This window comes from Carassius gibelio, chromosome B11, assembly GCF_023724105.1.
Source record: "Carassius gibelio isolate Cgi1373 ecotype wild population from Czech Republic chromosome B11, carGib1.2-hapl.c, whole genome shotgun sequence".
NCBI lineage: Eukaryota > Metazoa > Chordata > Actinopteri > Cypriniformes > Cyprinidae > Carassius > Carassius gibelio.
Genome location: NC_068406.1, coordinates 18,391,181 through 18,417,065, shown reverse-complemented (window position 1 = coordinate 18,417,065; position 25,885 = coordinate 18,391,181). Strand labels below are relative to the sequence as shown.

Below are 25,885 nucleotides of genomic sequence, written 5' to 3'. Positions count from 1 at the left end.
AAGCACCAAAACATCAGGACTTCTGATGCAGAACAGATTTAGAGAAATATGTGGCGACTGCAATGCATATTTCTCAGATACAGATTTGTTAAAGTTTTGTTTTTATTTTTTCCATCAACTAAATGCACATCACAAGAATTTAGATGCCTTCAAACTTAGATGAAAGCTGTCCTGCTCTCCATGCACAACAATATGCACAACATTGCTACACAATGTATGGAGATGGGGTGGGATATATGACCAAAATCTCATATCACGGTATGTGTCATTTTATTTCATGGTAAAAATATTTATCACAGTATAGTAATTCTTTATGTTATCAAAATGTTTGATACCATAGAAATGTCATAACTTGTCACCAATGCCAACATCACAAAAAAAAAAAAAAAAAAAAAACTAGACCAAAAAAAAAAAAAATAATCATGATTGCTGAAGACAAATACAGTCAATGATTAAAAAAGATGATGATTAACAAATAATTAAGAAATGCTATACGTACATTGAATAAAGAAATCTAATTTATAAAATCATTGCATATCTTCATTGAGAAAATTTAATAATATATTTCCTCTTATTAAAATTACAAAAGTGGTTTAGTCAAGATCAGTGAGAGATTTTCTCTCTTTTATGGTTTGATTAACATGGATGACAAATAAAAAATAAAGAGTTAAATTGGACAAATTAAGCAATTAAGAATTAAAGACAAATGTTCAGTTGAATTTGAACTACCAAAGTCATTTTCAACTGATATGATATGACAGAAAGTGTTCACTGACATTGAACAGCCAATATATACACAGTAAAACTGAGAATACAAACTTTAGGATGTAAAATGGGAACTGGATACTGCTAATGAACTCAGTGGGTCAGTTCTTGCACAACCTTGCACTACTATCATGGTCGGAAGCAGACAGGTGCAAGTCCAGGATGTGCAATTGAGCATATCTGAGTTTTTCTCAACTCTTACTATCCTCAAACTGATGCTTCTGAACCATTTACCATAAACTAATGAAAATGGGTGAATGTGTGATTTAGCTTTTCATTCTGCACAAGGCTATGTTGACTATCCGTAAGAGGAAAACCGAAGCTGCTTCATTTCCGCAACAAGCAGCCACCAAACCACAGTGTGATCTTACCAGGTTGTTGAGGATGGCCATGCCACATCTTCCTGCAACTGATTCACGAAGGAGTTTGAGTCACAAAAGACTTCATGTTAGACCGCTGGCTAAATGTTGCTGTCAAGTCTGAAGGTCTGACTATGCGAGACTAGCTTCCTGTAAGCCTTAGCACTCTGTGTGCATTTCAAGCCCATACATGCAGCATACCCATATCCTATCTGTGACAGTTAACAAAGTTCACAGTTCAGTTCAGGTTTGAAACATCATTACAAATTAAAAATTCTTAGAACTGCTACTTTAGCATAGAGTGTTAAGTGCTCTTAAATCATAGTTCAAACTCAGTATATTCAGAGAAATTGAGCGATTTGACACTCAACAGAAAAGCAAAAAATAAAGCAAAATTCCTAGAAAATTTGTCACTGTATTGATCTAGACAATTTAGTGCAAGTTTAAGGGGTCCATGGTAAATAAATGAACAAATACTCTGTTAACGCTTTAGTTTTGGCTACAAGCTGCAATGTACTGTGTAATTAAACAGAATTTACACTGTAACTTATTTTGTAAATATAGTATTCAGTATCTCAGTGTAGGTATAAGAGGAAAATATTATAAAGAAAATCAATCAGTAAATAAATACTTATGATTTCCACTGTAAGTATTTTGAAACTAATGTTCTAATGTTACATAGTATGTATGACCTATCAACAATCTTATATGGATCCTCTCAAACTACACTTCCGCAGAGGTCTGAGCATGGAACTGCAGTCTGAATTAGTCTGTCAAGACAAGGGGAATCCTTAAATCAATTAATTAATCTAGCCATTTGAGATTGACAACCTCCTTCAATCTCATCGACAGACTAGGCTCTCTTCAGCTCCAGTCGGCACTTCATCGCCACTTCCTGACAGAATCCATGTAGATCGGCTTTACTCATCTCAGCAGAGAGAAGAGAGAGACACATTCACCAGAATCTGTGCTTATACTGCGGATTATCTGGACACATGAGAGCTTCCTGCCCCACTTGTCCACCTCGCAAGGCTTCTATGGTGAGTTCGATTCTCAGTTCTTCCACTGCTTTAGAGATTTCAGTCCCCTTAAAGATTAATGGGCAGATCACTGAGGCTATGGCTTGATTGACTCAGGGGCTGCAGGAAATTTCATTGACGCTAGTTTTGCAAAGACTCACAATATTCCTCTTGTCCCCTGTGTATCTCATTTGGCAGTGGCAGCACTAGATGGCTGAATGCTGTATCTTGAGTATCTTGTTATGCCATTCGGGCTTGCCAACAGTCCCTCAGTGTTCCAGGCCTTCATCAATGACGTGTTCAGAGCCATGTAAAATCGCTGGGTCATTGTTTACATTGATGACATCTTAATTTACTCAGATTCTTACAAGGATAATGTCAAGTAGGTCAAGGCAGTCTTACAATGTCTCATCAACCACCAGCTTTATGCCAAAGCCGAAAAGTGTGAGGTTCACCAGGAAACAGTATCATTCCTTCGGTACGTGATAAGTTCGGGATGGGTAGCCATGGACAGCAAGAAGGTACGAGCCATTGTCAACTTGCCACCTTAAAAGAACTGCAACACTTTCTAGGATTCGCCAACTTCTATCTGAGATTCATTTGTAACTTCAACACAGTGGCAACTCCCATGACTTCTATGATTAAGAAGGGTAGTCAACACCTCAAATGGTCCTCAGCAGCCTGTTCAGCCTTTCAAAACCTCAAGGAGAGATTTACAACCACACCTATCTTGTACCATCCCGAACCAGAACTAGAGTTCACTTTGGAAGTGGACGCATCCACCACTGGCATTGGAGCAGTTCTCTCTCAACGACATGGTAACCCACCTAAATTATATCCTTGTGCCTTTTATTCCTGTAAACTCAACCCCACCGAACAGAATTATGATGTGGGCAACTGATACCTTCTCATTCAAAGAGTTTTCGGTAGCACTTTATTTTACAGTCCTGTTCCTCATGTACATACTATGTACTTATTTTAGTAATTACAATAACTATGTAATAACTAGGTACTAACCCTGAACCTAACCCTAAACCTTACCCTACCCCATGTAGTTACCTTGTATTACCAGAACTTTCTTAGATAAATACACTGTAAGTACCATAAGTACATGTTAGTACACGTACTGTAAAATAAAGTGCAACCGAGTTTTCTTTATTTTCATGACTATGAAAATTGTAGATTCACACTGAAGGCATCAAAACTATGAATTAACACATGTGGAATTATGTATGGAATTATATACATAACAAAAAAGTGTGAAACAACTGAAAATATGTCATATTCTAGGTTCTTCAAAGTAGCCACATTTTGCTTTGATTACTGCTTTGCACACTCTTGGCATTCTCTTGATGAGCTTCTGAAATGGTCTTCCAACAGTCTTGAAGGAGTTCCCGAGAGATGCTTGTTGGCCCTTTTGCCTTCTGTCTACGGTCCAGCTCACCCCTAAACCATCTCGATTGGGTTCAGGTCCGGTGACTGTGGAGGCCAGGTCATCTGGTGCAGCACCCCATCACTCTCCTTCTTGGTCAAATAGCCCTTGATGCCTTCAGTGTGACTCTACAATTTTCATAGTCATGAAAATAAAGAAAACTCTTTGCATGAGAAGATGTGTCCAAACTTTTGGTCTGTACTGTATATGTATGACCTACTGTATAAACAATTATTTGAGAGCAATGTGTTAGCCACTTACCCTGTAACTACATGGAACAAGGGGGGAACTAAGAAGCACTTTATTTTACAGCCTACAAATGTTGTATTTACCACATAACTACATGGAACAAGGAAGATACAAGGTGGACTTAAACAGGTTTTTTTCTATAAAAACACCACAGTATACATCCACTGAAATACAAATGTTGTATCATGTATTTTTACCAATACTTTTAATTCTGAAAGAGTGACATGCTCTTGCTTAAGTTTCTGTTTGGCATGCTGGCAGTCATTTCCTTTCCATTGGCCATATGCCTATAAAAATGTTTGACATAAAAACACTTTGAGTTTGTTTACCAACAATGAAACTACATTTAATACAAAATGGTTTCAAATGCGCTTTGCCCAGGCTGATAATGATCAACACTATCACCCACATCTATTTGAATTTAGTTTTTTCAGCTCACCCTTTAAGACCCCTTTAAAAGTTTTAATATATTGAAGCTATTTTATATACTGAAAGGAAAACACAGCCATAATCATCCACAGCTGCCAAACTGGATTGGTGAGATAAATCTCAAAGGTCTGCAAAGAAATTAATGAAACCTTCTGGAAATGTCCATCTGGATAAGAAAGGCTTACAAAGAAGCTGTACTACGTTTGCAAACCCCTAGTGTATTGCTGAAATGGCATGCATTGGTTATGAAAAGATTTTGCCTTTTAATATTGTTTTCAAAGACTCAACTAATGGTATTAGGGTGAAAATGGATACATAGCCAGTTAACCTGTCAAACCTTGTATGACTTTCTTATTTCTGAAACTAAGCCTTTATCAATGTTTTTTTTTTTTTACTGTCAATTTTCAGCCTCCGTTTAGGGGGTGAATAGGGGGTGATGTGGGAGTATAAATCTTGAAGGGTGATTTCCCTTTAGGTGTGGTATACTAAAAACATGAAGATGAATAATTTCTTATACAATGGCATGACTCAGCTAGCTAAAAACCAAATGGGCTTTTTTTTCTTCTTCTTCTTTCATTTATTTATAAAGCACATTTTAAAACAACCAAGGGTTGACCAAAGTGCTTTACATAGATAATAATATAAAATACACAGAAAACAAACAGTACACAAAATTTTTAAATAATATATAAATAAGATTTAAGCATTGATTTAAAACAGACAAAGAAGGTGCTGTTCGAATGGCAACAGTGAGATTACAAAAGCTCGGTCACCACAATGTTTCAGTCTGGACCTAGGGATGGATAACATTTATAAATTCCCCGACCTAATTGTGTTCTCGCTGATGTCTGTGAATGCAACACAGTGAGGTAGACTGGCGCAAGATTATTAAGTGATTAAAAATTTTAGATTCAACCCTGAACTTTACAGGCAACCACTGGAGAGAGCTCAAGATAGGAGAGATGTGCAGGTATTTACGTGTTCTTGTAAAAAGCCTGGCTGCTGCATTTTGGACCAGTTGTAAACACTCCATGGATGAGCAGTTAATCCCATAATATATGAATTACAATAGTCTCAATGGGAATAAACAAGTGCATGAATTACTTTTTTGAAGTTCCTTGTTGATAACAAAGTTTTAACTTTAGCAAGGTAACGAAGATTGAAAAAAACACACTTTAACTACTCCATTTACAGGAACTTTTTGTCGAGCTTTAGACCAGAATCAAACCAAAAACCTAAATTGTTTGCACATGGAGTAACCCATTGAGTTAGGGAACCAAAGTTACATTCAAACATAACCCTAACCCTTACAGGCATTAAAAGAGCCACTAGGTTCGAACAGAATTACTTCATTTTGCCTTCATTTAGAGTCAAACATTTTTTTGTAAGCCATGACTTGAGTTCCTGAATGCATGTATACGGAGTTCCTAGTGCATTTTTATCATTTGGTTTAAAGGAGAGAAAAATATCCTAAAGCCTAAGGGTAATATATATAGCATCTTACAGATCTTACGGTTAGTTAAAAAAGACATGAACCATTGAAGAGTAGTGCCTCACAGGTTTATATAATTTTCCAAGCGTGGGATGAGTACTTTTAAAGTTTATCCAAAATGACTGTCACAGAATCATAGTGGGAGGCATTCATGCCATGACCATGACCATTCAACATTACAGTGGTACTCATTTTGACATAAGGCACATTTGTGTTGCAAAATTTAGATAGATGACACTTTGAAGACTCATGAAAAATTTGTAAGTAAATTAGTCAGCAACAACTTGGCCCAAATGCTAAGCTAAAAGCTATCTTTTTGGGGCTGTACATTAACTTGAAATGTTGCAATGTTTATAGAACAGGACACAAGAATAAAACATTAACATCTCTGAAAACAACAAAAAAATAATGACGATTACTTAAACATGACAATAATGTTCTAATACTTTTATATAAAAACAAACAAAATAAGAAAATGCATCCGCTGAGAAAAAAAAAAAAAAAAACTGTATACTTCTCTTCACTGGTTTAACACTTATGGATATGGATGTTCACTTCTAATTTTTTTTTTATAGAAAAGTGTTAATTTTCCAATTTTTTACCTAAAATAGGTTACAAAATATCCCTTTAAATTTTGAGTGAGAAAGATTAGTAATATTTCAAAAATAAATAAATAAATAAAATAAAATTAAAATAATGTAGGCGTATTTATCTATCGTATCTACGAGAAATGTGGTTTAACTAATACAATCTACTTCTTCTGAATCTGGGTTGTAAAATATAGGAGACAACATCTTGAGTGATGCTTTCAATATGCTGGTCTTGCTGTAGACTCTACTTAGTCACATAATGCAAAAAAAAAAGCCATCACTCAGTACCGTGCATGCTAGGTGCTTCCCCAAACAGAAAAATATATTAAAACTACATTTATTAGGAAACTCACTAACTCACTGTGATACCCTTTCTGAGTAAAGAACTGTTTCTAATTCTTCATAAATAGAGATGGGACATATTTTAATTAAATGCATTTGAAATACATATTTAATTACTATGTACATATTTTGTTATTTGTCATTTTTTTAAACAAACAAAAAAAAAATCTCAGATAATATAAAACAATACTATTTAAACGTGTATTTATTTGACAAAATTACAGACTGCCTACCCTGGTGAAGTGTTGCTAGTTGTCGAGATGCCTCAAGTCCATAAACGAATCGGTCAAACACCTTTATCATCTCCTACTTAAAGAAAGAAAATTGCTCGCGGCAATCTCTCAGGCTCCCGTTCCCCAGTCAAAAGCCTGCCCAGTCAGGAGAGAGAGCACTAAAAGCTACCCTGGAGCGATCCTCGACACATGTTGTTGGTTAGAGGGAAAAAAACACCTCCCACTGTGTCAAAAAGGCTCGGCAATCTGTGGGCTGTCCAGAACAGCAATGAGAGTTGTTAGTCCATGGTTCTGAAGAATTACGTTAGGGTCAGGGTGCAGGTTAACTGTCATTGGTTGACAGGCTCTCCACGGCATGCCTGACGGCGGTGAGTTCCTCCTCATGGTGCCCCTGCAGCTCCACCGCTGAACGAATTGGAGTTTCCTTCACTGGGTCCATTCTTTGGCCAGATTATTCTGTTACGACAAAAGGACCCAGAGGCAAAGGCAAGTCAATAAGAGGGTTTATTGTTCACAAAAATAAACTCAGACAGTCTGCCGTTCACTGGCCGTATCCGCCAGTCACAGAACTGGACAATAACACCGAAGAACTGGAACACAGAGGTAGACTTAACTTGCTGCTGGGCGAGGTGCGACTACCTCTCAGGCTGTACAGGCCGGAGGACAGCATCCGGAGGAGAACAAACAGCTGGCAACAGGTTACTTGGAGACTGGGCAGAGATCCAGGTAAGTCACACGATCGGACACGACTGGGCAAGGCTGGACTGGACTTGACTACATCTCACAATAGATGGAATAGAGTAGCCAAGAGACTGGCAGCTAAGCATAATAATCTGGCAAAAGCCTTGTAACATGCTGAGAAAAATAGAGAGGTAAATCAGCGTAAAGAGGGAAAAAGTGCAGTTGTGAGAGCAGATTGTAATCAACAACAGCTAAGTCTAGGACAGCACTTCATGAAATAGAAAAGAACACTAGAGTCAAACCCGGCTCATGACAAAAGATCTTTCTTCACCTCTGTTAAAAGCACTGCCAAGTATAGCCTATGATAGCTTTTGGCTATATACAGTGAATCATATGACATCCAGGTTAAAAAAATCAGTTGTCAATTGCTCACCCTCATGTCATTCCACTATTCTAAAACCTTTGTTTATTTTTGTAACATACATTTGGATATTTTTTATGAAATCTGACAGATTTCTGTTCCTCTACAGTCAGTCATGCAACTTACTCAAGGTCCAGAACTGTAAGAAAGACATCAAGTAATCCATGTCATTAAGTATATCATTGTTATGGGTGTGCCTATATGTTTTGCTCTCACCCTCCCGTTCTCTGTTAATCTCTTAGGCTCACCCCTTTGGTTTGTCATTCGTCTGAGCAGATGCCAATCATTATAAACCTGTGAGACGTCCTGCCCTCGCTGCCAATCAAGATCTCCCGCTACAGTTTAAAATGAAACCAGGGTGAACGCTCTGTGTCTTGCGCACATACTTTGTTTGCCTTTCTGTTCCTTGTTGGTAGCTTTGTTGATGTTTGTTGTCCTGGTGACAATTACAGTGTGTTTAACGTTACAACCATTGCTATGCTATTATGCCTTTTGTAATATGCATATATATATATATATATATATTGCTTTTTATTTTTTCTTTAATTCTTTATTATTGAACTCTTTCAGTTTGTATAATAAATCCCACTGTTTTTTGCAGTATTGTATAAAAATTATTTACAAATTTAAATGTTAACTCTTACATTACTTACTTATATCCTTAGATCCAGAACCAAAAGTCATAACATTTTATGGGGGCTCGTCCGGGAACATCAGATCCCTGAAATTGTGAAAATGTGTGTTTGTGACAATGGGCATTATTTAATGCATTATTGGCATATTCATGCAGAGAGGTATTGTGTTGTTTGCAGGGATGGGCAGTATTTTAAATACATGTATTTCAAATACAAAATACTATTTTGTATTGAAAATACCTTTGAAAAAAAAATCTAATGTATTTTGTATTAAAACATTTAATATGAGTATTTTTTAATTTTCAAAATGCATAAGGTATCATCCTCCTTATTAGACTGCTGATTACCTACAGAGATGGGCAGTATTTAAATATTATTTTGTATTTTGTATTTAAACACCTTTGGGAAAAGTCAGATGTATTTTGTATTTAAATACATTTAATCTTAGTAATTTTTAATTTGTATTATTTTTGGATACTTGCTGATACAAGAAATCAGCAGTCTTATAAACAGGTTGATTGGCAAAAAGTATTTTATGTATTTTGAAATTACAAAAATACTAAAGATTAAATGTATTTAAATAGAAAATGCAAAATAGTACTGCCCATCCCTGGTTGCTTGTCTGTTTGTTCTGCATTATGGATGTCTTTAGTTTGCAGAACTTTATTACCAGTCTGATATTAGAACAGATTAATTTGTGTAGGAGGCAAGCTCTATTGCTGATAGCGGACCACTATCAGATTGTCGTGAATAAACAGAATTGCAAGACAGAAATAAAGAGTAAAGTGTTGCAGATCTTGTGTGAGTTCAATTTTCTTCCCCTGTCAAATGCTGGGGATGAGACTTGTGGAAGTTTATGCCTGGGTTACATTGCTCCTCAGTCTCTGGGCTCACCAGTTTCCTCTGGTTCCAGAGAGGACACGCAACTGAAAGTCTGCTTAGCCCACTTGCAGTACGAGGCACAAGAGAAAGCCCAAGCACATCAAGTCAAGTCATCTTTATTTATATATACACTTTTGACAATACAGATTGTGACAAAAAAGACATTTCATCATTGAATTCTGTGATCAAGCTGAACTAAATCTGTGTTTGGAAATACGCAAACTCTAGATAGAAGCTGATGAAGATTGCTTCCAGTTCAGCTGAGCAGTCAAGACCTGATGATGGAGCCATCCCAGAGCACATTTGATGTGAGTAAACACATCTCTTAACAAAAGTTTTTTGTGCATTTTGTATATTAATATATTAAGTATAACTTTTTAAAGAGGTGCTGCATTCACTCGCAATTACTCACCGAGTCTCAAGCATTTTCATCAAACATTTTCAAAGGAGCATCCGGCGGGCTTGCGGAAACCACATGTGATGATCACGGGGCTGGACTTCGCTTCGCCCATTTTGAAAAGCGATCCATAGTGCAAAGTTGATGTATTTCCTCAGCAACTAGCATGGATCAGCTCCAGTCATAACAAAGAAGATATCATCCTCTTTTGGAAGGCCCGCTGTTTCTTCTGTTGCCATAGTTGCGGAGTTGAAGCAGTCTTCTGAGATTTCGGATGCTGGCGGGGATGGTGTGGTCCTTTTGTCAGCAGAGTGTGAGGTTAGAAAATTCTAAGATATTAAAAGACCTGAATTCTTATTTTAGGAATTTGCAGCCTAAGCAGCATTCTTATTGAATGCAGTTAAGAGAACTGTTATGCATCAGGAGGTGAGTTACTTGTTGGAGAATGGTCTAGCCAAGCCTAGTTCTAGTCCCTGGAGTTCTCTGTGTCTTGTTCCCATCTTTTTCCCAAACCGGATGGAACGCTCGGATTATGCAGAGATTATTGAAAAGTGAATGCAGGAAAACAGGTACAAAAACAGGAACTTTGGCCTCCTACTGCCAGCAGCTTACATTCCAGAGAACGGACAGATAAAATGAACTGCCGCAAACTTCTACAAAGGATTGTGGTTCTTAAAAAACAAAGTTACTTGCTGGATTTACAAAACAGGTAGAACACTCAGCAGACTGTCATCATGGACCACTTCACAGCCGGTGAGTGGCATTAATCTAGTGAATCTCAACAGTTATATACCAAGTGTAGAGGAACAAGCCAAAACTGATCGACACACTAATCGAAGGCACAAACAGGGAGCGAGACCCAAAGGGAAAAAAGACATCAGATTGTCACAAGTTTCTTATATTGCTGCAGTGGCGTCCTCTACCCCAGATTCAGCTATGACAAGGCTTGCAAACACTGGTATTCTACCACCCCCTATACATCTTGAAAACAGATCTGAAGCATCAACGAATGTGGGTGGATTTGGAAACAAAGATGAAGTTCTCAAGGTGAATGGATAACTTGACTCTAGGGGTCAAAGAACTAAAAATGAAGTCAAGAATCTTGGTGTGATTCTAGAGACGGACTTTAGTTTCAGTAGTCATGTCAAAGCAGTAACTAAATCAGCATACTATCATCTCAAATACAGTGTAAGAACTAGATGCTTTGTTTCTAGTCAAGACTTGGAGAAACTTATTCATGCCTTTATCACCACCAGAGTGGACAATTGTAATGGTCTCCTCATCTGCCTTCCCAAGACAACTATTGGGCAACTGCAGCTCATCCAGAACACTGCTGCCAGAATTCTGACCATAACCAGAAAATCTGAACGTCACACCAGTCCGGTTACATTTAGGATTGATTTTAAAGTACTTTTACTTGTTTACAAATCACTCAATGGCCTAGGACCTAAACATTTTGCAGATATGCTTGCTGAATATAAACCTAACAGACCACTCAGATCATTAGGATCAAGTCAGTTAAAATATCAAGAGTTCACACAAAACAGCTGCCCGCAGTTGGAATCAGCTTCCAGAAGAGATCAGATCTGCTAAAAAACATTAGTCACATCCAAATCTAAACTCAAAACTCATCTCTTTTGTTTAGCACTGTGCAATGTCTGAACTGACTGCACTGTATTTAATGTATGATCATTTTCTTTTTTTAACCGTATTATAATAATTTTGAATACATTTTTAAATCATCTTTACATTTATTTTAGTGATTATAGTTTTTTTTTTAATGATTATTTACTTTATGTAAAGCACTTTGAATTAGCATTGTGTACAAAATGTGCTATATGAATGAACTTGCCTTGCAAAGTGTTATGGTTAAACAATATGTTGTTTATAAATATGTTGTTATAAGATGTCAAGAGGGGAAAGCACCTTTGTCTTATATATGTATTTTAATGTAATGGCACTACCTCTTGCGCTTGATAATGTTTGCATTTACTAAGGACAAATTACTTGCAATTTCATTAAATACATTTCTCACACCAGGTTTGTTGTATTTTAATTAAATACATTTGATGAGCTTGTATTTGTAACTAAATATTTTTTGGTGTAATTGTGCCCATCTCGGTTCATAAACAAAACTGAGTCCATCTATTGCCTTTTCATTTTCTCTTGCACTCTGGTTTTTCTTTGTAGTCGTTTTCCATCAACTACAGAGCTTATTAGTACATCTCATTTTGTTATATTAACATGGGCGGGAAAGGTTAACTGTATGAGAAAGGTGTAATTAGTTAAGAATAAAAAGAAAATTAGATCTCATGATAAAGCTGCATTTTATTACTTGGTTTGAGACGAAGAGAACTGAATTACATTATATACACGTATCACCAATTTCAGAAAGTGAAAGAGAGGTATTTGACAAGTCAGTGTGAGAAAATTAACACATTCCACAAACACAGGTCTGAAATTGTTCATACTAAAAATGGTGGTCTTAACATAATTGTACAAGTTTAAATAAGACACAGAAAATTGGGTTTTAGGCGTTTTAATCCAATGTTGTAGCGGACCAAGAAATAAGTACAGCAGTTAAATACTAACTAGCATCTGCCTTCCCCCGTTAGTATAAAATTCTGTGGGATTTCTAATTGGTTTTCCAACTTGGTGAATATTGTAATCTTTGCTTCGAGAAATATATGTATAATGCATGGAAAAGATCCCACAAAGGGGTAATATCAAAGAAACAGCAGAAACTGCACTGAAATCATTTAGCCGATATCTGCGGCTTGGGAGTATACTGACATTGCATGTTCAACTATGTGAGCATTAAATCACTTCCTTAAAAAGAGGATCAATCACACAACAAATATGAAGTTTTAAAAAACTATATAGAAAAATAAAACAAAATTCAACCTTTCAGCATATGTCAATCAGTGCAGCCAAAAATCTGTCTGCTGGATGAGTATTCCCAATTTCCCTTAAACATTTTCAGAACACAAGGCCTTAGGTCAAAGGGGGCATTTCTTTGTTCCTTTATCAAACACCTGGTACCTATAAACTGCTCTCAACAGGTACATTCAAACACTTACTGCATGGTATGTATAGAAAACACAACACAAACAAAAAAAATGCACTGGCATAAGAATACAGTCAACTGCTAATGCATGTAGAACCATCACAAAGAATCCATTTCATAATTCATTCATTATATACTTAGAATACAAGCAGGTCTTGCGGTTTAAGGTGGTGGATTAAAAAGCAGCAGAATATATCTAATGTTTTTTTTTAGCAGGTATATGTAAAATGAAATGCCAGAGCATGGGTTACGATTCTTTACAAATCTCTGAGGGAAAAGCTAGTTGGAAACAAATATGCATAGAATCGATTCAAGGCAAATCAAAAAAGATGTGTAAAGAGTATCATTCAGCAAGCAGAGGGCCGAAACAATGCGTTGGATTGGCTTCCCATGGTAAACCTAATCCAAAACCAATGTGAAAGCAGGGCAATATGAGGTTTTGCTCTCAATCTTAAGACCAGGGTTAGGGTTAGGATCTAAAGCTCAAACAAAGATCTTGTATTTTACTTGACGCGACCCTGAACAATACTCACATACATTTCCACAGTAAAGAACAGAGTGCCTCTACATTCAGAGTCTTTTCAAAAATACATTTTCCTCTGGACACCAGTACGGTCTTTTACTGTAAAAGCATTCAAGTGCAGAAATAAATGACAAATATAATGAAGAACAAACAGGAAAGCTAGCATTAAAACGGTGTTAAGTATAACTCATGAACTCATTTACTAATGGCTTTGGATTAAAATAAAAAGGAAAGGAAATGGAAAAATAAAATGCTAATGGTATCTAACTTAGCATTCTGATTACCCCACTAAACACCCTGTGAAGAACAGTACTTGGGAACACTGGAGCAAATAACTGGACGTCTTGTGTCATAATGGTGCAGATCCTTTCTTTTGGTAGCAAAGTGGTTAAAGATATTGAGTGATAAAAAAAAAAAAAAAAAAAAAAAATTGCTTTTACTTTTTTGTGGAGTTATTGCTTCCTTAATTCAAACTTTTAACCTTATGTATGGGTGTAAAATGTATGCGCATGTGCAACAGAGTGAATGTGTCCTTAGCAAGCGGGCGTCTAGTTTTCAGCAGCTGTATTGTTGGTTTTCTTTCTCCTCTTCATCAGCAGTGGATTGGAAGAGTCTTCAATCCTCTTGATTTTGACCTGCTCATAGTCGACTCTCATTGTTGCCAAGGCACTAGTCATTTCTTCCTGTAGAACAGAGACATAATAGCATTAAACAGAAAGAAGATATGGATCTGAGGTGCACTGACTGCAAAAAGCTTGCAGGAGACGTTCTGAAATGACTTTTTTTATGTTGTGGGAGGCCTCACCTTGACTTCCTCCCATGTGTCTTTCTCTTCTTTCAAAACACGGCTGGTGTGTAGGGGCGTCTGTGGCACCTCCATTGATTGCTATAGCCACATAAATAACCATAGAACATAGTAACCCATATATAAAAGCACAAAAGAAAGCCATTTGTCTAGATCAGGGTTTCCCAAAGTGAGGTTCTCAAACCCCTGGTGGTTTGTGTGGTTATTACAGGGGGTTCATGAGTTGGCCTGGTATGCCTACAAGTTAATACCATTAATGAATGAATAAAAAAATTTAAAAATTAAAAATAATAATAATTAGAAATTTTTTGCAAAGAAATAACATAGGTTAATACAAATGTGATGTAAATGTAAAATCTTAAATGTATAAAAAATAATTATCCTTTTGGGAAACCCTGTATAAAAAAAATTGTGAATTAAGGATTATGATTTTTTTATAATTTGTGTAATAATAACAATTGCTATGTAAAAACAACTTAAACTTTAAAAGTGATAAATACATATTTGTTTGTTTTCAAGTTAAACATACAAATGTGCAATTAAATAATTGAAATATTTAAAATCTCAATGGGTACTTCAAGCACATAATTTAGGTCAAAGGGGTTCGGCTGACAAAAAAAAAGTTTGAAAACCCCTGGTCTAGATCAACCCAGAATCAACTCTGTGAAAACAACTCACATTGATCCAGGGGTGGTTCATAAACTCTGTGATGGTCATCCTTTGTGTCGGCTCAGTTTTCAGTAATGTTCTGATGAGCTGCTTGGCTACAAAAATAGGAAAGGTGAGTCACTCAAATCTATAATCATTCTTAGAAACAAACGAGTTGAAGATAACAGCATTCTAAGAACGGTTTCTTAAATTGGTTTCATAAAACAGAACTTGACAGATACCTTCCTCTGAAACGTCCGACCATTCAGGATTTGGAAACTCATATTGCCCCATGCGGATTCGTTTTTTCATACCAGGGGATATAGCCAATCCATGGTTGGAATAGAAAGGTGGATAACCACAGAGCCTGGAAGTTGAATGAAGTGAGAGTTGAGCTATATCAGACACACTTTACAATCTCAAGAGTAGCAAACCCATTTAAATAGAGGTCTAGACAGAGAAAAATGGCGTATGCACAACATGAGAGACTCACTTACAGAATATACATGATGACACCCAAAGACCACATGTCACAGGACTTGTCATACTTTTCTGGACCAAGAACCTCTGGGGCTATAACATGAAAAGATGAAAATACTTAAAAATGGGATCAAATGGCCATCCTGACACCTAAATATTGATCATTCTGATATTCTTACCAACATAATAAGGAGTATAGCAAGGGGTGGCCAGAGAATTGTGTGAGGTTGTCTCTTTTGCAAAGCCGAAGTCTGTCAGTTTAAGAAGGGCGTTGGGTCTTTTAGAGGTATATAAGAGGTTCTCTGGCTGCAAAGTGAATTTACAGGCATATTCAGTTAAGAAAACCATGAAGGCAAAAATCATTTCGTCGTCGTAAGAATATTACCTTGACGTCTCGGTGTGCAATGTTTATTGCATGTAAATACTGAATGGCCTCTCCTATACTCTTCATGATATCAGAAGCCTCTGAAAAAAATATTAAATAAGGTATTATGGTAAATAGGTCTATTTATTATTTTGGCATTCTTAAACATGTTTATATATACTTTATAAGAGAATAGACAATGCCGTTACCTCTCTCAGTGAATGCCTGGTCCCCTCGGTCCTGAATCCGACTGAACAGCTCACCACCATCCATGCTTCAAAATAAAGCAAAAATCAACTGACATATCAAAATATCTGAAGTAACTTCATATTAGTGGAGAAAAAAGATTATAAAAAAAAAAAAAACAACAACAAAGATTTTAGGCTATTATGTAATTATATTAAGACATAAGTAAACAAAAAGTGCAAGATATATTTACTATATTTTCCATTTACTACTACTACTACTACTACTACTACTATTACTACTACTATTATTATTATTATTATTATTATTATTATTATTATTATATGAACCCACACATTCGGCTAAATATGCAACAGTAGATTTGAAATAAAAATGGCGTCAGGAAGCTATTGCGGTTTCCTCTAAAAGCATTGATAGTTCAAACATATACGTGCTTAAAGTCACAAATAATGACTTTGTTCAAATGCATACAACTTAACCACACACACATCAAGGGGGGATTCTTTTCACCTTTGTCCCATGTAATCATTGTGGTTATCATTTCCGATTATAGCAAACCACTGCTTGGTGTGCAAGTCGTGTGAGCAACATTTCTTGAAAACTTGCCAGTTGCGAGAAACTGGGTTAGTGGGCTTAGAAAGACTATCTGTCTCTCATCAGAGATGGGGGTGGGGTGGATGGGGTTTAAAAAAAAAAAAAAAAGGGATCTGGGTAAGACTGCATGGTTATGACTTTGATAACTAGACTTGAAAAGCACTTGATCTACTTGGTTTGCTTCTAGCACATCCGCTACTGTAATGATAAAGCATGATAATTCGTGAAAGAGAGTGCAAACTGCTGATAACCGTGTACTTCTATGTAAATGTGAAGAATCATGCATCTCCACTATGGGCCACAGCGTGCAAGACAAGTTTCATTTCCACAGCTAATGTAGAAGTGCAGCAAGTTTCAGGTGAAATCATCAAAGGACTGACAAAAGAAGAAAACACAGTAAGAGTTTGACTGAGAAAGCCTATGAGACGGGGGCTTTGAACAACCACATCACGTTTTAATGCTTTCGGTTTAACTAAACCTCAAGACGCTTTGTGTCCCATCCAGTCAACATACAGCTGAATGTGCCAAAAAAAAAAAAAGTGTTAAGCTTATGCGCTAAAATTTCAAAAGCATGTGATTTATGGTACAAAACACCAAAGCCCCACTAAAGGGTTGGGTTGCACCATCATTTCTGTGTGTAAATTTTCTTAGAAAAGCCATATTTGAAGCTGAACATCAGTTCTGGCATTTTCCATTTCCATCACCTGCTGCACACTCAGTTTTGATGACCTGTAGATTTTGTTTCCTACGTGATGAGTAGCTGGATGTGGCTGGCCTGATTTCTTGTAACCTATTCATGATCTTCTGCAATCTATGATAGACCTTCAGCCAGCTTATTTTAATATTTGCATTATGACTATCAGCAATTACATATAGATGAATCTATAAGATGTTAATGATACCCCAATGAGCCACTGACACCACAAGATAACTCATATCTAGAAGCTTCTCACACACATTTCCTTCCTACAAACAGAATCAACGGTTTCTAAAGAAACTCTACACTTCCCTATGAGTCTCCTACATCAAAAAGATGCATGAAATCTTACATCATCCATGAAACAATATTGTGCTTAATAGGAAACAATGAACTGTAAAGCAGAATCAAAGAAATGTATGGATTTATTTTTGCACCTATCAAACAAAGAGCATCTATGAAATGCAAAGAGTCAAAACTGCTCTAATTGTGCAGAAATGTGGAAATGTACAGGAAAGAAAGGTCAAGAAGAAACAGAGTTGTCTCTTCTGTTCATTAGTCATTTAGATTAAGACACTCTGCAAACTCAAAATTTCTGGAGAACACAAGGGTGTAATCAAAATCCACACTATGCATCTTGTTGACCTTCCAAAAAATGAGTTCCACTAAAAGATCAGTAACCTTTCATAACTCCAAACTGTCAGTTGTCACAACATTGAAAGTCAGTGTCATTGTTGACTGGCAGTGAATTTACATACAAGGGACATCCGGCAGACTTCTGACCACTTCGGGGCTTTTGTAAAAAATTACAGATCAAATTTCTGCATTTTTGTATTCCTGCCCACAGACAGATGGATAGACAGAGAGGCTTTTCAAAATCAAAAGTGCATTATCGGTCTTAAGGTTTCAGGCAAAAGGGAACACCACAGCCCTTTTTCCACAGTTTTCTCACGTAGCACCATTTATTAAAGAAGTTTGATTGAAAATCCATCTTGACAGTAGAGAATATCCACTTTAAATGGATATTCACACAGAAAGTTAGTTAGATTCTGTCATTAATTACTCACCCCCATGTCATTCCAAACCCGTAAGACCTTCGTTCATCTTCGGAAAACAAATTATTTTTAACAAAGATATTTTTGATGAAAACTGATAGACAGCAATTTAACTGAAATGTTACTAGGCCCAGAAAGGTAGTTAGGATAGAATTAAAACAGTCCATGTGACAACCGTGATTTTATGAAGCTATAAGAATACTTTTTGTGCAGGAAGAAAACTCAAATAAAGACTGCAGGGTCAGAAAGCTCTAGGATTAAATTAAAAATATTTTAATTTTTGTACCGAAAGATGAATAGAGGTCTTACGTGATTGGAACGATGGCGGGCGAGTAATTCATGAGAGAATTCTGGGTGAACTATCCCTTTAAGAGAGAACACCTCAGAAAGGAATTAAAAAGGCTGACAGTTAACATGCTAAAACACATCAGGTCATCAAACCTTTCAATAAGTTGTCATTAAACATCTCATTAAAATCTAGTATATCATCCAGGTCTATCCCTATGTGCATAATCTCTGAGTAAAACAGTTAAAAGCAAAAAGGAAATAAATTAAATTCTAAACTTTCGGGAATTCTCACTCTAAACACCTAAAAATTCACATAAGCTCACATCTGCTGGTAAACAACAGTGGTGACAAACACAGTTTCTGACTTCCTACAAAGCAGGCGGTGAAGAAAATGTGTGAGTCAGCGCATACGTGAGACCAAGAGAACGATCAAATCAAAGAAATGGAACAAAGATGTGTGTGATTTCTGATCCTCACATCATTATATCTGATACAATAAAGGTGTGACTTCAAGATCAAACACTTGAATGCAGATGTCACAAGCACATCACTTTGATGTTTTCAGTGAAAGCATGCATTTTAGATCATGTTGATCATGCCAAATCATGTTGAAACTAGACGAAGATGGTGTCCTGAATTGAGTTAGGAAGCAATACTAAATAATACATACAAAGCATTTAATGCACAGTCTGGGAGATATATACTGAATATTAACAATAAGGGGTGGGCAATAAGACCAAGATCTTATATCTTATACAGTCTTATAAGTAATTCTTATACAGTCATATGAGTATAGGAGTAATAACATTTTAAATAAGGAAATATATAATGACAATTAGTCCTTCTTGATGTAAGAATTTTTATGGCAATCGCATTATCACTGTTTAAAAAGTATATATTAAAAAAATAAACTTGTGGAAATTTCATGAAGGCAATAATATAGAATTAAACTAAATTCTGAATATTGCAATGATTTTAATTAATTTCATTTTACAACACTTCCCGAGGCTTGAAGAACATAAACTGTTTTAATTATGTCTCTAGTTTAAATTTCAAAAGCAAAACTGTGTTAGAGTTGACAAGTTTCTTTGAATGTTTCAGCGAACTCTGAACTCAAATCGAACTGACTTCTATAACAGATATTCTATAAATGTTGACGTACCATATGTGAAAACATACAAAAACTCTTTCCACTTTCACGGCATTGCCATTCTCTCTTCCCTGAACTCTTTTAAACAATCATATCAGTAGTTTGCAATTTAAGTAGTCTACTGCAGACTTAACCAAAACATTATTATTTTGTGTCATTATACGAGAACTTGCATCCATGCGACTTGCATTTTGATTACAGCAGGGACCGTCCCAATAAAGCAACCAGGGTTCAACTGCCTTGCGGAGGAGCGCACAGTGGTGGCAAGCAGAGAAGGATGGTACCAGGCAGCTAGCATACATGTTGCAAATGTGGGAAACAACGGCATCTGGTTATGCAACTACATCTAGACTATATGAAGGAGAGGTCACCACATTAGAAGGTACGTCATCAGACGGGGACTTCTGAAATTACTAAAAACTTGAAAGGGGTACATAGGTGTATGTGTTTTTACCGTAAGCAACCTCTAAACACCTGCTGGTAAACTATTTACACAGATGAGGCACTGAAACCTCAGCAAAACATTACAAATGAGTTAAGGGGCTGTGCAGAAAGGGTAACTAAATGAATCAAGGTTTTCATGACAATGCAATTCAGGACACAATCAGACAATGCTGGGTGCACTGCAAATGTCAAGTCATTATATTGCTCATGAAATGTCTACTCAAACTTTAATTGGGCAAATTTTACTAATGATACAGGACATCAACTTAACATTCTGTTCCCTTAATAATGACTCTTAAAGCCTAGTTCTTTTAACTTGCTTAATAAATTTAGAGCCCAGATGGTTAAGAATAAGGGCAAAAATTGCAAGCATTTACCATTGAGCAAAGAACCTAATCTAGGGTTGCTCTAGGTGAACTGTTTATGTATGGAGCATTTATATTCACAGAATTATAAATTGCTTCTAAATGGAAAGCTGTCCAAAAGGGAAGAGAAATACAGAAATAACCCAAAAATAGGAGGTTTTGATCTCTAAACTGACGCTGATGACTCACCACTCCATTACAATAAGAAGGCACTTCCTGTTCTGGTAGAGATTTTCATAGACGTCAATAATCCTGACGATATGGGTACATGAGGATGCCCGCCAGTGCAGCTCCACCTCTCGTCTAGCTTTGGGACAGTCGTGAAGCATCTTAAAGAGAGAATGAAAATGAGAGTTAACCAAGTTATTTAGTTGTGACAGCGATTATTCATAACTGAAGTTTGTGACAAATGTTTACTTTTAATAAAGCACAAAACAATAAATATGCAACAATTTATAACTATATATTTATAACCATTTTTCCTCAAATGTATATTATTTGTGCTTCTTTATATTTATTTTAATATATATTATTGAATTGGATGTCTTTATTGTCAAGTACAGCAGAGTTGAAATGCTATAAATTGGGCGTTTGTGTATATATACAGTATGCTAAATTTATAAATGAGGGAAAAAAAGACAAGAAAGTAATGTATACTATTCTAATGCCACTAACGTCACAATGCAGTACAACCAGATTTCTGAAGCTTTGCCTCCCCCTACAGGTAATCACCCCTAATTACATCAAGATCTAGGCAGCATATTTTTGTGAATGGTCATACTAACATCATACACTTTTTATTTTATTCATTATATTATACAGCATGACATTTTAAATGGATTTTCATTTTTGGCTGAACCATCCCTTTAAATGCCATACATCCCATTTTATCAAAGACGAAGACATAAATCAACTGCAGTCAACTAAGCCATTGTTTTGCCCAAATGTAAAGCATGTAACAACAGATAAATGTCCTTCATTCAGTTTCACACCCAACATACATTTTAGAGCCCTGGAAATTTGTGCGGTGTTTAAAGACTGCTAAGAACAATCACATCACTGAAAGTCAGATATAGACTCAAATGTCAAATATAGAAATGACTGAAACATGAATGTATAGTCCAGCTGCAAAGCCAACTGAATATAACCTTTTTTTTTAATCACTGAAAGAGGAATTTGGAGTGTGAGGAACAGGGACTTAAAACCTTTTTTTCCTGCTTTTAAAATAATGGAGAGAGATTTAGGGCCAAAATATTCCATGACAGCAGAAACAGGATACTTCTTGTAATAAATGAAAACGACATAAGACACACTTTTTTTCCAGACAAAAGATCCTGTTTTAAGGAAAAGACCACAGGCTTACAGGATATTAAACAAGACAGATCTGGAACATCTTAAGTATATTAGACAAGTTGTAAGCAACACATAAGCAATTGACCACTATTAAGGCATGTTGTCCTGCAGAACACAGTTATGTATGACAGGCAGGGGAAAGAATCCATTCAGGTCGGGGGGTGGGGGGCTGGGGGCTTCAGACGGCAGACATTCTCTCCTGTCCATATAGGCAGCTTAGAGGTCTCAGGATTCCTGCCTGATTCACCGCCCACATCATGCCTGTGAAAGCTCATATCCACACACCAGCCTACAAGGGCCTAAACAGCTTATTTGGCAGAGCTAAACCAGGAACCTTCATTTGCTTGCCAACCATGTCTACAGGTGTGATTCAGACCAACTTGTCTGATGAGAGGATTGGTTATCACAAATGTAAATAAAAACTGAAATACATACATATATATATATATAGCATGTAAAACTCATCCGTGAAAATACAGACACATCACCCACACATTGCACAACACACAGTAGCAGTCACAAAGCCTTCTCTCACCAAAGCCCTCTGGTTCTCAAACAGACAGATAGCTGTAATGTTTCATTTCAAGGTGGCATTTCACTAATGCTCAGCAGAACAAGAGCTTTTTTGTTCATCTTTGTAGGATATTTAGTAGTCTAGAATGCGATTGACCTGAATGACTCCGCTTCTACTTGACTCATTTCAGATACCATAATTTAGTATAGTAGTTTTGTTAAATGTTTTGACAGAAGGGATAACCTCATAAAAAAAAAAAAAAAAAAAAAAAAGACTACCGGTACTCACATATACCAAGGTCTAGCTCCGTTCAGTGATTGATTTGATGTGGAAAAGGGTAGATGACATAATATCCAAGCAGTTTGACTTTTAAACTAAATTTTAGATTAAAAACTATTTTATAACTATTATGCATGCAGTTTCAAATAATTTGTCACACCACACAAACATTTAAAATGAAAGGAAAAATGCTATTAAAATGGGTGAGAAAGATTAATAATGCCATTTATGGAACCAAATATATTAGAAATCATTTTCTTTTATTGATATGTGACCTCTTCCATCATTTTAAAACCATTCTGACCCAGAAACACAAGCTTTATCTACTCAAGTAGTCAGGAAGGTTCCCACTTTCTAATTATTTTCTAATGAATAGTACGCTTCCATCCAAACCATCGCAGAGATATTATCATTTTGCTGGCTGCAATAAACCCTTGAGAAAATGAACACTAATGACTGCAAACAATGTTTTATTATTTAACAGCATTAGAGGATTTATTCAAAAAAACTACCAGTCAAAATTGCAGAATCATTAAAATTTTAATGTTTTTGAAAGAAGTCACTTTTGTGTTTCTATTTAATTTAAGAAAAAAAATCTTGAGCACCAAACCAGCACATTAGAATGATTTCTGAAATTATTTGACAATGAAGACTGGAGTAATGATGCTGAAATTTCAGCTTTAACATCATAGGAATATATATATATATATATATATATATATATATATATATATATATATATATATATATATATATATATATATATATATATATATATATATATATATATATATATATATATATAAAATGTTAGTTCATAAATAACACTGCTGCATCCTTAGATTTTAACAACATGTTATTAAATATTGGAATACCTAAGATTAATGACTTTTCAGAAGAATGTTTCATTGGCAGTTTGTTAAAGGTCCCGTGATGTGGATTATTTTCTTTTCTTTTTTATGTTTCCTGAGGTGTACCCATATTGTTAGTAAGATTTGTATATGAAAATTTTTGAAATAAAAGGCATATTTATATCCGGATTTAAATCATCTGCCTTGAATGCTCTGTTTGAAGGGGCGTGTCTGTTGTGAGACTTAAGTAAATGACAACTGTTGTGATTGGCTGACATCTTTGCATTAGAAATGTGTATTACATGTGGAACCCCTCTCAAATACTTTTACTAAGTTTTTTACTATTACAACCATCGAGATTAACTAATCGTGGTAGTGTTGATTATAGCATTATTTTGTAGATATTTTCCCATCACATGAATCGCTGCAGTGATGAGCTTTGAGTAGACAGAGTCTGTTTATTGCCTAAATGCAGTGATCTCTTCATTGCAACACATTTATTCTCATAAAATGCTTTCACCACAACTAACAGCAAACACAATATCGACATGAATACAGTAAGAGCGTCATTGTGCAGCATAACAGAGTCATTCATTATAACGGCAGTTTGGGCAAGTGTGCAGATATACTCGCGAGTCGCGATATGTGATTGACAGCTCCAAACAAAGGATCGTTCTTTGATCGTTCTGTGTAGTTAAATCACAATTTAAATAACAGGTTTGTTTCATACTATGGTACTAAGAGAAACAATTTGAAGTTGATCATTTAGTCACTGGTTTATTTACTGATGCATAAACAGTATTAAACAATTTCGAAAGAAAGTCTAATAATTAGCTAACCATCAGAAATCACTGATCACAGATCAGGCATTAATGAACACTGTTACTCACTGTTTGTGGCGGTGCTGTCAAATCCATATCATAAAATTCAGTTTTTATACAGTCTATGATGTAAAGCCTGACATTGCGACTGAATTAAATGTAAAAAATAAACTGAATACATTTTTTCTCCAAATTCTCTGAGCGGGCAAAGCAGAGAAAGGGGAGGTAACCTTTCCAGGCCGTCTGAGCTCTCATTTTCTGAAAGGCAGAGCAGGGCACCCAGGGCTTGGTTTACCCCTATAGAAATTTCTAACCACTGCAGGATCATATACAGGCTAGGGGAACTCATATTAATTTTAAAAAACCTCATAAAGTGAAAATTTCATGCTATGGGACCTAATGAATTAATTAAGTGTGAATGAACAATAAAGAATAAAAACATTTTCAAACAATATGTAGGGCATGTTGTAGCCCAGATTAAAAAAAAAGAAAAAAAAAAAGGTTTGAAAATAAATAGCCTATTTAGTCTAAACATTTAAGTATTTGGCGCTGTGATGAAAACCATATGGTGCATCCACAAAATCTGAATGGCTATTTAAAATTATTTAAATATGTTTTAGAAAGTAGAACAGTTGCTTTATTTAGGGGGTTTCCAGGGTAAGGGCTTCATTTTCTGCGGTTTAGTGCCATCTGCTGTCAGAGAGTGAATGTACTTTCATTCAGTGAATGTGCTTGACTTTGCAAATCGCAATATCTGTCAATCGCAATTAGATATTTTCCATAATTTGTACAGCCCTAATTATGCAAGAAGAACAAGATGACACGAAGCTGTGGCAGGTGTGAACACACTGAGGGTATTGGATCTAGGTATAAAATAAAGCTCAGTCTGGTAAGGTGAGACATCTTATTGTCAAGCGCCACGGTTAATTATATGCCAAGCTGATGAACGGAAAGTGTTGCCAAGCCAACAGAGACCAATTCTTGCCGTCACTGGACTAATGCCTGCTTTTTATGAAGACCAATATTGTCAAGAATGCATTTCGAAGAGCCAATTTGAAAAGCATGCATGCATATATATATATATATATATATATATATATATATATATATATATATATATATATATATATATATATATATATATATATATATATATATATATAAGCACTCCTTTGCGATTAAAAATGTAAATCAAAATAAAATGAAACAAAGACTTATCTGCCACCTGAATGTTAAATAATTTGTTACACCAGAAATTTTGATTAAATTTTGGTCATTCTGAGTAAGGTTAAAGACTGTGCATACTGTGACTATGTAAATAGGAATGCAACTGGAACATCTATATTAGACTGTAGTGACTAAGACATTAAAAGTCATTAACAAATCTGGCATGGATCACTGTGAGTGAGTGACAGGGAGGAAGGGACATATGGCAGGTGGCACGAGCCTTGTTT

At 35.8% G+C, this 25,885-nt stretch overlaps 1 protein-coding gene across 1 annotated transcript in view; it reads right to left on the bottom strand.

Annotated features, from left to right (window-relative positions):
- Positions 1–12,236: 12,236 nt before the first annotated feature.
- Positions 12,237–25,885, bottom strand: part of LOC127967843 (MAP kinase-activated protein kinase 2) — a 32,220-nt gene continuing 18,571 nt past the window's right edge. The window contains exons 2-10 of the mRNA XM_052568575.1: positions 20,803–20,942; positions 16,023–16,087; positions 15,835–15,914; positions 15,629–15,755; positions 15,467–15,542; positions 15,212–15,336; positions 15,000–15,085; positions 14,322–14,402; positions 12,237–14,199 (exon numbers count right to left, since the gene is read on the bottom strand). Coding sequence (XP_052424535.1) covers positions 14,065–14,199; positions 14,322–14,402; positions 15,000–15,085; positions 15,212–15,336; positions 15,467–15,542; positions 15,629–15,755; positions 15,835–15,914; positions 16,023–16,087; positions 20,803–20,942 — 915 coding nt within the window. The 3' untranslated portion in view covers positions 12,237–14,064. The remainder of the gene's footprint in view (positions 14,200–14,321; positions 14,403–14,999; positions 15,086–15,211; positions 15,337–15,466; positions 15,543–15,628; positions 15,756–15,834; positions 15,915–16,022; positions 16,088–20,802; positions 20,943–25,885) is intronic.